We start from the raw sequence: 12,898 nt of genomic DNA, 5'->3' as shown, positions 1-12,898 counted from the left end.
AGGCTCTCTGGCAACCCCCCCAGGAGCCCCTCAGGCTCATGAGTATAATTTAAAAAGTTTATTTAGAGGGAAGAAGGCAGAGGACAACAAAAAAAAAAAAAGAATATGCTTATACAGTCACAGTGCCTGGATCTATGAGTAAGTGTCCCTGGTTTATCATGGTGGATTTTGATGGTAGATTTCCTTTAAAGGACATCTAATTTGAGTTTGACTGATGGTAGATATGTAGAACTTACAAGTTCATAGTCTTTTGCAGGTCCTGGAACTGTTCTCATTATGCTCAGGGACGGGGCAACAGTCAAGAAAAAGAGTTTTCAAAAATATGCAGATTAGCTGGATGCAGGAAGGATTACCTGAGAGCCGCCAGATTTTCATTTATGCACGCCCACCCTGTCATAGTCCTGCTTGGAGAGCGATCACCCCCTGCACTTTCTGTGCCCCAGCTTGTAAGTCGAAACCGTATATTTTATAATCGTTGATCCAGACCAAGGATTATAAATATAACTTCATTACAGACACCTTACATCCGATCATTGTAGTCTGGGACTATAGTAACATATCCAGAGAGCTTCACCAGAGGTCAAATAGGGCAGAGGGGTCTGTCTGTAACTAGGGGTCATCTGTCCTTAAGTAGGAGACCGCCTGTATGTGATTGCTTGTTACAGTAGTGGTTCTGATCTTCAGCGAATGACATCAGGTAAAACGTCTGTGCAATAATAATATAACTTTTACTGTGTACAAGATCAAATTTAAAACTTTGCTGCCATCTGCTGGTGGTTCTACATGTCCGTGTAGTTTTCTTTTTAGACTTGATCAGGCCTAAAATTCTCACAAAATGTTGTCACTTATTTTTGCAAATTTAGTTCTTGTATTTCTACTTAGGTTTGTTGAAGTGAATTTCTCTGACTGTTTGGTTCATCATAATGGGGTTACACATATTTGCACATATGGAAAAACTCCATTGAGACACAAAAACACACCCTTCCCACCACTTTTCACAATTTACTTGTCAAGAATTTACCATCCTTGAAGCAAATCAACCTTCCATTCAGCCCAGGACAGCTGAGCTATACTCACACAGGGCATCTCTTTTGTACAGACTGTAGCAGTAACCAGGAATTGCCGGTTATTGGATGAAACTCTGGATACAATTTACGTGATGCAATTTTGAAAACAATTTTGCTAAAAGCAAACATTTTTTTCACCACAATGTCAATAAGTTCGTTACATCTTCTAACTTGTCTACAGATTGTGATAGACGTCACATGATAAATGCCCCCAATATTGCACAAGAATGGCTTCAGCCAAACCTGGAATATGGGGCCCAGTTCTCTGGAGCAGTTCATAAGGATGCCCTGAACTGCAGAGGGTACACAGGTGAGCCACACAACTGATAAGGGGCACAGACGAAAGGCCAACCCCTTCCTATCAATACCTTTTATTACCAGCACTTACTAAGCAGTTGTTACCGTTTGCTCCAAATGACACCAGATCTGTTCTGTGTATCAGTATCATCACAGGGATACCAAATTCTTGTAGGTTTTAATTTAAAACCACCGATTGCATAGAAGAAGTTACACCAAGTTTTCATAGTTCCGTGTACAGATCGAGCTGACAATGATAACATTGGTGACTGCGACTTTAGAATGGATATAAAAATGTTGGATGTCAGTGTCCCAATTTATAAAGAAAGGCAATTAGAATTAAGGAGTTTAAAAAAAAACCATTAGCAGATCCTCAAGGGTAAATCTCTCCTACCATATACTGCAACACTAGCACATTGCAGTACATGGGGATCTTTCTCACAGTGTTGTATGACAAGATTGACAGCTCGTTGCTCCCCAATAACAAACCACAAGCATTTAAAAGCTCTGGTAGCAGTTAAAGGGTAAACACCCACAATCAGTTCCAGGATTGACAGTGTTAGATGCATAATGGAGCAAACACAGCGTGTTTGAAAAGGGCCCGTGAGCCTCTCCTCAAACATCCATAATGCATCCGATATTGTGTGTCCTGAAAGAGCATCTACCACCAGGATGAATGACTATATGCAAATGAGCCTGAGGGGCTTCATAGGAGTTATTGGAGCCCCTAGACTCATTTGCATACAGTATTTCATCATGGTGGTAGAGCTCCTCTAAGATATTTATTCTTGTAACCCCTAAAATGAAGCCAAGAGGAGACAACTTATACAAGTGACCAGTAAAAGTTATGAAAAGTTGCTTCGTGTTGGTCGTGTAGAGAACAGACTGCCCAATCTTCAGGAGGTGACTAGGCTTCTTAGCTAATCCAGATTCACAGATGTTATGGTTGAGCTCAGGTCACAGCAGGAGAAGGAGTCACAAGTGACCTTGATGCCTCATTACAGCAATATAACACCCATAATCATGTGAGGTTATAGAATTCTGACCCCCATTTACCTTCCCCTTAGCCCCCATCCTCGTCTTTTCCATCCTTGGTTGATCTTGGACACATTTCCAGCTGTAATTATCTTACCCAACGTAAAGACAACAGGAGACCAGACTTTTGAGAACAGTTTATTTTCCTGCCTGTTGTGTACACTTAGAAAAAGAATCCCAGGATTTTGCCTCCTGTGTGTTTTCGCCTCGCTTCCTCATGGTCCATGATGCCAGCAGAAGTGGTAAGTACAATATACCTGCAAACACAGAGCATTACAGTATGTGATATGTCCACAATTATTCTACACACATTGTTCAGGAATAAAAATGAACAGAAATTCCAAAAGAATCAGGCAACCATATATTTACTGAACTGTATGCTATCCTGTGGGCCTGTCATTGGGTCATAATAATGCACTACAGTGACAAAAGTTCACCATTTAACCCCTAATGAAGCTTTAGGAAATTTGTTGATTTTTGAAGGTCGGGAGCAAAAAAACTATGTGAGTGCTTATTTTCTAAAGCATATTTACTTCTCACTAACTTATTCCATGCCATGAACTGGCAGCTGGCAAAAGTGGTATAATTTGCAAAAACCATATTTCTTGAGGGATCATTTATTATGACTTACTGTGCACTCCAAAAGATATGTTTACTTTGTTCGGTACAATCGTGATTTATATAGGTTTTTGCGTTTTAATACATTTAAAAATTAAAACAGTGTACAAAAAAAAAAGTTTTGCCATCTTCTGCCGAAAATTACTTTCGTAATTCGGTGTAGGGAGCTGTGCAAGATCAGCTCCTCTTGCCAAAAAAAAAAAAAAAAAACACAACAACATGTAAAATGGTGTAAAAGTGGCATTTTGGGACCCATTTTCAGTTATGGGGTTCACCGCTGGGAAAGTTTATATTTTGATAGATCCAGTGTTTTGGGATGCTGCGATAGCAAACAGGTTTGATTTTTACAGTTTAGTTTTAAATCTGAAAAGGGGTGATTGGAATTTTTTTTTTACTTTTTCTTAATTTTTTTTAGACCATCTAGGGTTTTTTGACCCTAGATGTTCTGATTGTTCCTACCATATACTGTAATATTGGTGTATTGCAGTATATGCCGTTTTTTACATAGGATTCATTACACTGTCCATGTACAGTGCAGAGTGTTAAGGCATTAAAGGGCACCTACCACCACAAATCTACCTATAAAGGTAGATTGGGTGGTAGGTGGATCAATGGGACGCGAGGATAGCCCTTTTAAGGGCTAATCCTCACATCCCCGACCTTTTTAAGTAACTTTTATCAAACTTTTATGCTAATTTTATTATGCGGCCACTGGGGTGTGGAGTAGCCGCATCTGAGGTTACACGAGGCGGCTACTCCACGCCCCGGTAGCCTCTTTTCTCCTCCTACTCACCATCTTCGGCTCAGCTGCTCGTAGCTGCGCGCCCTCGTCCGACGATCGTGCAGTCTGCGCATGCGCTGTGCGGTCACTGCTCCGAAGCCGGGGCTGCACAGGCGCGGGCCTGCTGTTCTGCGCATGCGCAGACTGCACGATCGTCGGACGAGGGCGCGCAACTACGAGCAGCTGAGCCGAAGATGGTGAGTAGGAGGAGAAAAGAGGCTACTGGGGCGTGGAGTAGCCGCCTCGTGTAACCTCAGATGCGGCTACTCCATGCCCCAGTAGCCGCATAATAAAATTAGAAAAAAGTTTGATAAAAGTTATTTTAAAAGGTCGGGGACGTGAGGATTAGCCCTTAAAAGGACTAATCCTCACGTCCCATTGATCCACCTACCACCCGATCTACCTTTATAGGTAGATTTGTGGTGGTAGGTTCCCTTTAAAGGCATGAGGTTAGCTGTAATAGATACTCAGCGCTCTGCTCCACTGTACCTACTGATCACCTGTACACAACCATAAGTAACAAATTTCCATAAGTTGCTGTATAAGACCAATATTTCCCCAAACTTACCCAAACTGACGAGAAGGCAAGAGGTTGTTCTGCCACTTCTCCAGATCCTTCAGCTGCACATCAAATCTAGGGCTGATGACACCACACTGCAAAGACACCAAGAACATGGCAGGTTATACCCGGACACCACAGCTTTATACTACCGTATTTTCCGGACTATAAGGCGCACTTAAAAGCCTTGGATTTCCTTGGAAATCCAAAGTGCGCCTTATAGTCCGGTGCGCCCTATATGAGGCAGCGGACCCTACTTACATAGGTCCCTGCTACCGGAGACAGCAGATCTCCAGCGGGAACTGCAGACCACGCGGCACAAGCAACTTCTGCCGCGTGGTCTGCAGTTCCCGCTGGAGATCTGCTGTCTCCGGTAGCGGGGACCTATGTAAGTACATATATAAGGCGCATCGGCCTTATATTCCGGTGCGCCTAATGGCCCGGAAAATACGGTACAACGTTTCCTTCTAGGAGATGAAGGGCTTTTTATAGGTTACATGGAAACAATTCCCAACACAACAGCAAGGACTTATTCACAGTGAGGCATGTCATGGCTGATCTGTAGCAGCGCATCAACTAGATTTTCACAGATAAGTCCTTGAAACATACACCCAAGAAGTATAAAATGGGCATGATAAAAACTCACATCATAATAGGACAGAGCAGTAGAGGGCCAGGGCACAGACAATACCCTTACACATTTACTATGACATTCACTACCAGGGCATCAGAAGTCAGAATAAAGGAGCGACCCGGAGCAATTGTTTATGTCTCGTCCTAGATTAACACAAGGCTTAAAATGTATCTTCATTTAAAACAGAAAACTTATTATGCATCAGTGCCCGGCTACCCCTCACCAGGAACACTGGCGTCCAAGCAGTCTCTATGCACAAACCTCCTGCAGTATTTTGGTACATACATCATGGCTGAAATGTAGTAATGTTTAAAGGAAATCTACCATGTGATTAACCAGGGACACTTGGATCCAGGCACCATGACTGTGGTAATCTTATGTTAGTCATCCATTAGCATAATTTTAAAAGTGGATTTAGTAGAAAAGAGGCCAAGAATAACATTACAAGGATAACAAGGGGGCCAGGACAAGTAGTCAGTAACAGACCTCCCAGTAGTCACTCTGATATTATATTTATATAGTTCAATCTTATCCCATAGCGCTTTACAATCATACAAATATATCCAAATAACATACTACATTACAGTGTACAGTCACATGTACCAATAGGAGTGAGCAAGAGCCCTGCTCACAAGAGCTTAGATTAGTTCATTGTAAAAACCATTTTGAATGGGATAAAGTTGAGATGCTCTGCAGGTGGACCAGGGCAGACAAAGGGGGTTTTCCAACATCACAATATTAACCGCAGCCTCATCCACAGAGCAGTCACCCAATAACTTTCCACACCAAATTTACAGGAGACAAAAATCCTTACATTTCATCCAACACTGCATACAGCTCCAAAACCCAACCATTTCCAGGACACCTTTACCATCTACTGAGACCAAGAAAACAGAGCATGTCTATACCTGGTGATTAGGAAACCATCGCATGGACACAAGTTATCAGTGTGATAGCCAATGACAGGATCTTGTGCAGTGACATCACAGGTCTGTGGCCCTTCTGCCTCCCTATGCCAGCAAGGTCCCTCTCACTGCCGTTGTGGGTACATATATCTGGCAGCAAAGATATACATCCCCATAGACTGCTATGGTGCCCGGCTGTTGTACAGTGGGCACAGTATACGGGGAAAAAGATTGAGCATGCTCTGTTTTTATAGCCAGGCCACGCGTCTCACTATGGAGAGCAGCTCATTCCTCTCCAGTGTGCTGACGTCTGCCAGGCGTGCATATAGCAGTGTGAAAGTAGCCTACGCTTGTAGAACGCAGCGGGAAAACATCCCAAATTGTCTGTAGATGCCAATGAATGGACAAGCAAATGATCTTTGCCTCTATTATGTAGCCATGTGCCTGTGGGATATGCAGCTTATAATAGAAAGATTTCATTCACATCATACAACATCAATGACTCTGAATGGAAATATATCCAACAAGTGGTCAATGGTCACAAATGGATATTACCCCAAAAAAGAGGGACAATCTGCCTGCAAGGGTTATAAAGCAACAAGTGCACATAATAATCTAAGGCTGCTTTCACACTGCCGTTTGGGGGACGTACATACGGGCGACATATATACATCCCCAATAGCCGGCAATGGGCGTACGGTGCAGCACCATACTGTTCCGTACCTCGTGAAAAGATAGGACATGTCCCATCTTTTCTCAGAATACAGCGCCGTGTTCCTCTATGGAGAGGGACAGGGGTGAGCAGCCACACCACAGTGTGAATGCAGCCTTACATTTTATTGATACTGATAGCCATCAGCAATAACAGGCACAGTAAAACCTGCACAAGGCTCCTATGCACCGACCCTATTGGGCAAGGGAACAAGTCTGATTTAATGACTGATGAGAAAGTTGCAAATTGGTTCAAACTTAAGTCGTCAGTCGTAACTGCAGGTTCTTATCACCTAAGGAGAAGGGCTCTGACCAATAGGTTTTCAAGTAACTAAGATTCCTCTGTTGAGGAGCCATTTACTCCAGTGAGAAGCAGCTGCTGGGGGTCTCAGAGGTCAGAACAAGGGTGATCAGAAGTGCCCCAGCAGGAAAAGAAAAATGAGACTCCTCCCCAAGTACGGTCAAAACATTATGGAGTTATAACTGGTTACAGCAAAACAAACGTTCACTGGCCTGATAGCCCGGACCGAAAACTGCTCTGGGATGTGACTCCCAAGCATCATTATATAGGGAGACCCTGCACTCCCGCAGAACAGCACAGGACTTCTCAGATACAGGTCACCCAGCAGCTCCTTACATCACATATCACGGTGATGCTCGGAGTCCCATCACCAGCATTGTGCCGAGTCCATGAAATTGATACACTTGTGTGTATTAGGCCTAATTGATGAGAGATCACCGGTGGCAAACCCACAGTGATTTACATTCTATTTATACAAATTCCTAGCCACATGCTGAAAACAAAACTAAAATAATAGTCATTGCTATACAAGGTTGTACTGAACTCCATGTCACACACCTACTGCCCCTTAAAAGTGTTGTCCCCTATATAGAGGACAGGAAATATCATATTGTGGGGGTTACATGTTTACATGTAAACACTGCATATAGATATAAAAAAAAATACTTGGGACAATCCCTTTAAAGCTGCGGCAAACAGGAAAGAGGACAGCATGCTCTGCATTGCTCCCAATACGTGGTGCTTGCTCCCAATTGCAAGTGAGTCACCGTTAACACATCTGCAATTGGGAGTAGTTCCTCCTAAACACAATTCAAGCGCATGTGAACACAGCCTTATTACCTAGTAGCATTCTCCAACATGACACAGCAATAATGTGAGCAACCACCTCATCTAAGCACCCATGTCCCCCTACCAACCCTCACCTTGTTCAGTCTGCCTGTGAGATTGACAACAATTTTTCCGGCCCGGTGATCATCGATGATTTCAAATTCTCCAATGTAACCTGCAAGAACAAAACCCAGAAGATGACATCAGTCACAAGCTCCATGACAGCAGGAGGTGCAGGCAGGGGGCACAAGCAGGGGGCACGGGGCTTACCATGCTTCATCATCACTGTCAGGAAGCGCACAATCACTTTGGAGCACGGTCTGATGAGGACCTGGCGCTTGCCACGTTTCTCCGCATTGTTGATGCTTTTGAGGGCATCGGCGAGTACGTTCATGCGCACCATGGTGCCTGGAAAGGAACACAATACACAACATAAGAACATGGCAGACAGTCGCTAGCCTCACATCACTGCTCCCAGCTGGCATCTTCTGCAGATGGTCCATGCCACCAGATGTGACAGGTCATCATAACATGACCGACCCCTGTTCACACCTGTAGGGACATTGTAGATAAACATTCAAGGAGTCCTGTAGGAAACGCTATCCATGGATTCCCCAGTCTCTGCGGGAAGAGTTCCTGGAGGATTGGGAATTGATTTCCCGTGCTGGTAAATGCCAAACGCTCCATCCGGTCATATCCATTATGCGGCAGGGGCAGCGCTCAGTAGTTGCCTACACTGCACCAGTAATCCTATATAACACCACCACACAGGGAGCATCAGAGCCCCGAGTAAGGGGGATAAAGGTCATCCCAAAACAACCACTTTATACTGATATCACCAAACATCAGCAATGGCGGGCACAACCATCTACTGCTGCACAGATACGGCTTAGCCCCTGGCACTGCTTCATGGTGGCAGTCATGTACCTGGCATCACACAGACATAGGCTTATGCATCATATATTATATAGTTCCCTCTGTGCCATCAGGAAGCAGTACCAGTGGTTGTCAAGTACCTGGCATTAAACACAGACATGGGCATATCAACCATATACTATATAGTTCCCTCTGTGCCATCAGAAAGCAGTGCCAGAGGCTGTCAAGTACCTGGCATTACACACAGACAAGCATAATCTTATATACTGATCTGTGCCATCAGGAAGCAGTCCCAGGGGCTGGCATCACACAGACATGGGCACAGCCACCATATATTATATAGATCCCTCTGTGCCATCATGCTGCAGTACCAGGACTGTCATGTACCCTGGCATCACACAGACAGGGGCACAGCCACCATATTCTATGTAGATCCCTCTGTGCCATCATGCTGCAGTACCAGGACTGTCATGTACCCTGGCATTACACAGACAGGGGCACAGCCACCATATACTATGTAGATCGCTCTGTGCCATCATGCTGCAGTGCCAGGACTGTCATGTACACTGGCATCACACAGACATGGGCACAGCCACCATATACTATGTAGATCCCTCTGTGTGCAGACCCGGGTGCTGTCTTGTACTCTGGCATCACACACACGGGCACAGGCCATACAGTTCCCTCTGTGCCATCACCCTGAGTGCCAGGGCTGTGCGGTACCGGGCATCACAGACCTGGGCACAGGCGCCATCTACTATCCCGCTCCCTCTGGACCTCAGCTACAGGGAGACAGTGGGTGCCCCTCCACCAGACACTACAACTCCCCGCATCGTGCATGACACCAGGACATGCTGGGACATGTAGTCCTACAAGACTCGCAGCGGTACTACACCTCCCAGTGCGGTCAGGACATGCTGAGGCTTGTAGTCCCACAAGGCCGGGCTCTGGGCCGTAGCACAGGCCCGGGCCGGTCCCCTCAGTCCCCGCACACTCCATGACTGACTACTGAAGAGACAAGGAGACAAGCCCGGGCTTCACATTCCAGCAGAGCGCCATGACTGCCCCCGCCCACCGCCATAGCGGGCTCATCACACAGCGCCGCTCCTCCGCTACACGGCGGTCACACCGGGGCAGCGGCCGGGGCTCGGATGGCCGAGATATAGGACGGATATAAGTCAGGCCCGGGATAGAGTCTTACTCACCGGCTCTGCAGTATGGCGGAAAGAGGGAGGAGGAAGAGCTCGCGCGGGGATATGGGAAGTTGCGAGCTCTCGCGAGACACCTTTATCCGCACTGAGAGCAAGGAGTCCAGGCGTCACTAATCTATGCCAGATCAATCGCTCTGTATGGAGGGTTGTGTACGGGCTACGGAGATTGATTACTATAGCCTAGCCAGTGATTGTCTGGATGAGGAGGTCGGGGAGATGAGGAGAATGCGGGACTGGTGGCAGACGGGCCAGACCCGGGAGTGCGACTGCACCAGGGGGAAAAGATTCTGTCTATAGGCGAGCGCCATACAGAACCCGTGTCATGTGTGTGTAGCATGGGGTGTACAGTATGTGTGTAGTGTATAATATGTGTATGTATAGTATGTGTATATGTATATTGTAGTATATCCTCTATATAGTGTATGCTGTGTGTAGTGTATATTATGTGTGTAGTACTTTCTGTATGTTATGTGTAGGTGTAGTATATCCTCTATATAGTGTATGCTATGTGTGTAGTGTATAGTATGTGTGTAGTACATTCTGTATGTTATGTGTAGGTGTAGTATATCCTCTATATAGTGTATGCTATATGTGTAGTGTATAGTATGTGTGTAGTACTTTCTGTATATGTGTAGGTGTAGTATATCCTCTATATAGTGTATGCTGTGTGTGTAGTGTATAGTATGTGTGTAGTACATTCTGTATGGTATGTGTAGGTGTAGTATATCCTCTATATAGTGTATGCTGTGTGTGTAGTGTATAGTATGTGTGTAGTACATTCTGTATGATATGTGTAGGTGTAGTATATCCTCTATATAGTATATGCTGTGTGTGTGTAGTGTATAGTATGTGTGTAGTACATTCTGTATGGTATGTGTAGGTGTAGTATATCCTCTATATAGTGTATGCTATATGTGTAGTGTATAGTATGTGTGTAGTACATTCTGTATGGTATGTGTAGGTGTAGTATATCCTCTATATAGTGTATGCTGTGTGTGTAGTGTATAGTATGTGTGTAGTACATTCTGTATGATATGTGTAGGTGTAGTATATCCTCTATATAGTATATGCTGTGTGTGTGTAGTGTATAGTATGTGTGTAGTACATTCTGTATGATATGTGTAGGTGTAGTATATCCTCTATATAGTGTATGCTATATGTGTAGTGTATAGTATGTGTGTAGTACATTCTGTATGATATGTGTAGGTGTAGTATATCCTCTATATAGTGTATGCTATATGTGTAGTGTATAGTATGTGTGTAGTACATTCTGTATGATATGTGTAGTATATCCTCTATATAGTATATGCTGTGTGTGTAGTGTATAGTATGTGTGTATGTATATTATGTATGGTATGTGTAGGTGTAGTATATCCTCTATATAGTGTATGCTGTGTGTGTAGTGTATAGTATGTGTGTATGTATATTATGTATGGTATGTGTAGGTGTAGTATATCCTCTATATAGTGTATGCTATATGTGTAGTGTATAGTATGTGTGTAGTACATTCTGTATGGTATGTGTAGGTGTAGTATATCCTCTATATAGTGTATGCTATATGTGTAGTGTATAGTATGTGTGTAGTACATTCTGTATGGTATGTGTAGGTGTAGTATATCCTCTATATAGTGTATGCTATATGTGTAGTGTATAGTATGTGTGTAGTACATTCTGTATGATATGTGTAGGTGTAGTATATCCTCTATATAGTGTATGCTATATGTGTAGTGTATAGTATGTGTGTATGTATATTATGTATGGTATGTGTAGTATATCCTCTATATAGTGTATGCTGTGTGTGTAGTGTATAGTATGTGTGTATGTATATTATGTATGGTAGGTGTAGTATATCCTCTATATAGTGTATGCTATGTGTGTAGTGTATAGTATGTGTGTAGTACATTCTGTATGTTATGTGTAGGTGTAGTATATCCTCTATATAGTGTATGCTATATGTGTAGTGTATAGTATGTGTGTAGTACATTCTGTATGGTATGTGTAGGTGTAGTATATCCACTATATAGTGTATGCTATATGTGTAGTGTATAGTATGTGTGTAGTACATTCTGTATGGTATGTGTAGGTGTAGTATATCCTCTATATAGTGTATGCTATATGTGTAGTGTATAGTATGTGTGTATGTATATTATGTATGGTATGTGTAGGTGTAGTATATCCTCTATATAGTGTATGCTTTATGTGTAGTGTATAGTATGTGTGTAGTACATTCTGTATGGTATGTGTAGGTGTAGTATATCCTCTATATAGTGTATGCTATATGTGTAGAGTATAGTATGTGTGTAGTACATTCTGTATGGTATGTGTAGGTGTAGTATATCCTCTATATAGTGTATGCTGTGTGTGTAGTGTATAGTGTGTGTGTAGTACATTCTGTATGGTATGTGTAGGTGTAGTATATCCTCTATATAGTGTATGCTTTATGTGTAGTGTATAGTATGTGTGTAGTACATTCTGTATGGTATGTGTAGGTGTAGTATATCCTCTATATAGTGTATGCTATATGTGTAGTGTATAGTATGTGTGTAGTACATTCTGTATGGTATGTGTAGGTGTAGTATATCCTCTATATAGTGTATGCTGTGTGTGTAGTGTATAGTGTGTGTGTAGTACATTCTGTATGGTATGTGTAGGTGTAGTATATCCTCTATATAGTATATGCTGTGTGTGTGGTGTATAGTATGTGTGTAGTACATTCTGTATGGTATGTGTAGGTGTAGTATATCCTCTATATAGTGTATGCTATATGTGTAGTGTATAGTATGTGTGTATGTATATTATGTATGGTATGTGTAGGTGTAGTATATCCTCTATATAGTGTATGCTTTATGTGTAGTGTATAGTATGTGTGTAGTACATTCTGTATGGTATGTGTAGGTGTAGTATATCCTCTATATAGTGTATGCTATATGTGTAGTGTATAGTATGTGTGTAGTACATTCTGTATGGTATGTGTAGGTGTAGTATATCCTCTATATAGTGTATGCTGTGTGTGTAGTGTATAGTGTGTGTAGTACATTCTGTATGGTATGTGTAGGTGTAGTATATCCTCTATAT

The 12,898-nt window shown here is 43.0% G+C and overlaps 1 protein-coding gene across 1 annotated transcript; it reads right to left on the bottom strand.

The window, feature by feature from the left end:
• Positions 1-2,524: 2,524 nt before the first annotated feature.
• On the bottom strand, positions 2,525-9,937 carry RPS15A (ribosomal protein S15a). The gene is made up of 5 exons (XM_072120639.1): positions 9,818-9,937; positions 8,007-8,144; positions 7,832-7,911; positions 4,367-4,452; positions 2,525-2,656 (listed from the first exon to the last, which is right to left on the bottom strand). Exons 2-5 carry the CDS (start codon positions 8,137-8,139, stop codon positions 2,563-2,565), a joined length of 393 nt encoding a protein of 130 aa, XP_071976740.1. The 5' UTR covers positions 8,140-8,144; positions 9,818-9,937; the 3' UTR covers positions 2,525-2,562.
• Positions 9,938-12,898: the final 2,961 nt, after the last annotated feature.

Source organism: Engystomops pustulosus, chromosome 8 (genome assembly GCF_040894005.1).
Source record: "Engystomops pustulosus chromosome 8, aEngPut4.maternal, whole genome shotgun sequence".
In the NCBI taxonomy this organism is placed as follows: domain Eukaryota; kingdom Metazoa; phylum Chordata; class Amphibia; order Anura; family Leptodactylidae; genus Engystomops; species Engystomops pustulosus.
This window is presented reverse-complemented; position numbering and strand designations above follow the sequence as displayed.

What these genes read in the sequence shown, in the direction of transcription:
- RPS15A (XM_072120639.1), bottom strand. Translation starts at nt 8,139, where the DNA reads ATGGTGCGCATGAACGTACTCGCCGATGCCCTCAAAAGCATCAACAAT. An exon ending in GACAGTGATGATGAAGCATG is followed by an intron (nt 7,912 to 8,006) that starts GTAAGCCCCGTG and finishes TTGTTCTTGCAG; the next exon opens with GTTACATTGGAGAATTTGAA. An exon ending in TTGCCTTCTCGTCAGTTTGG is followed by an intron (nt 2,657 to 4,366) that starts GTAAGTTTGGGG and finishes CTGTGTTTGCAG; the next exon opens with GTATATTGTACTTACCACTT.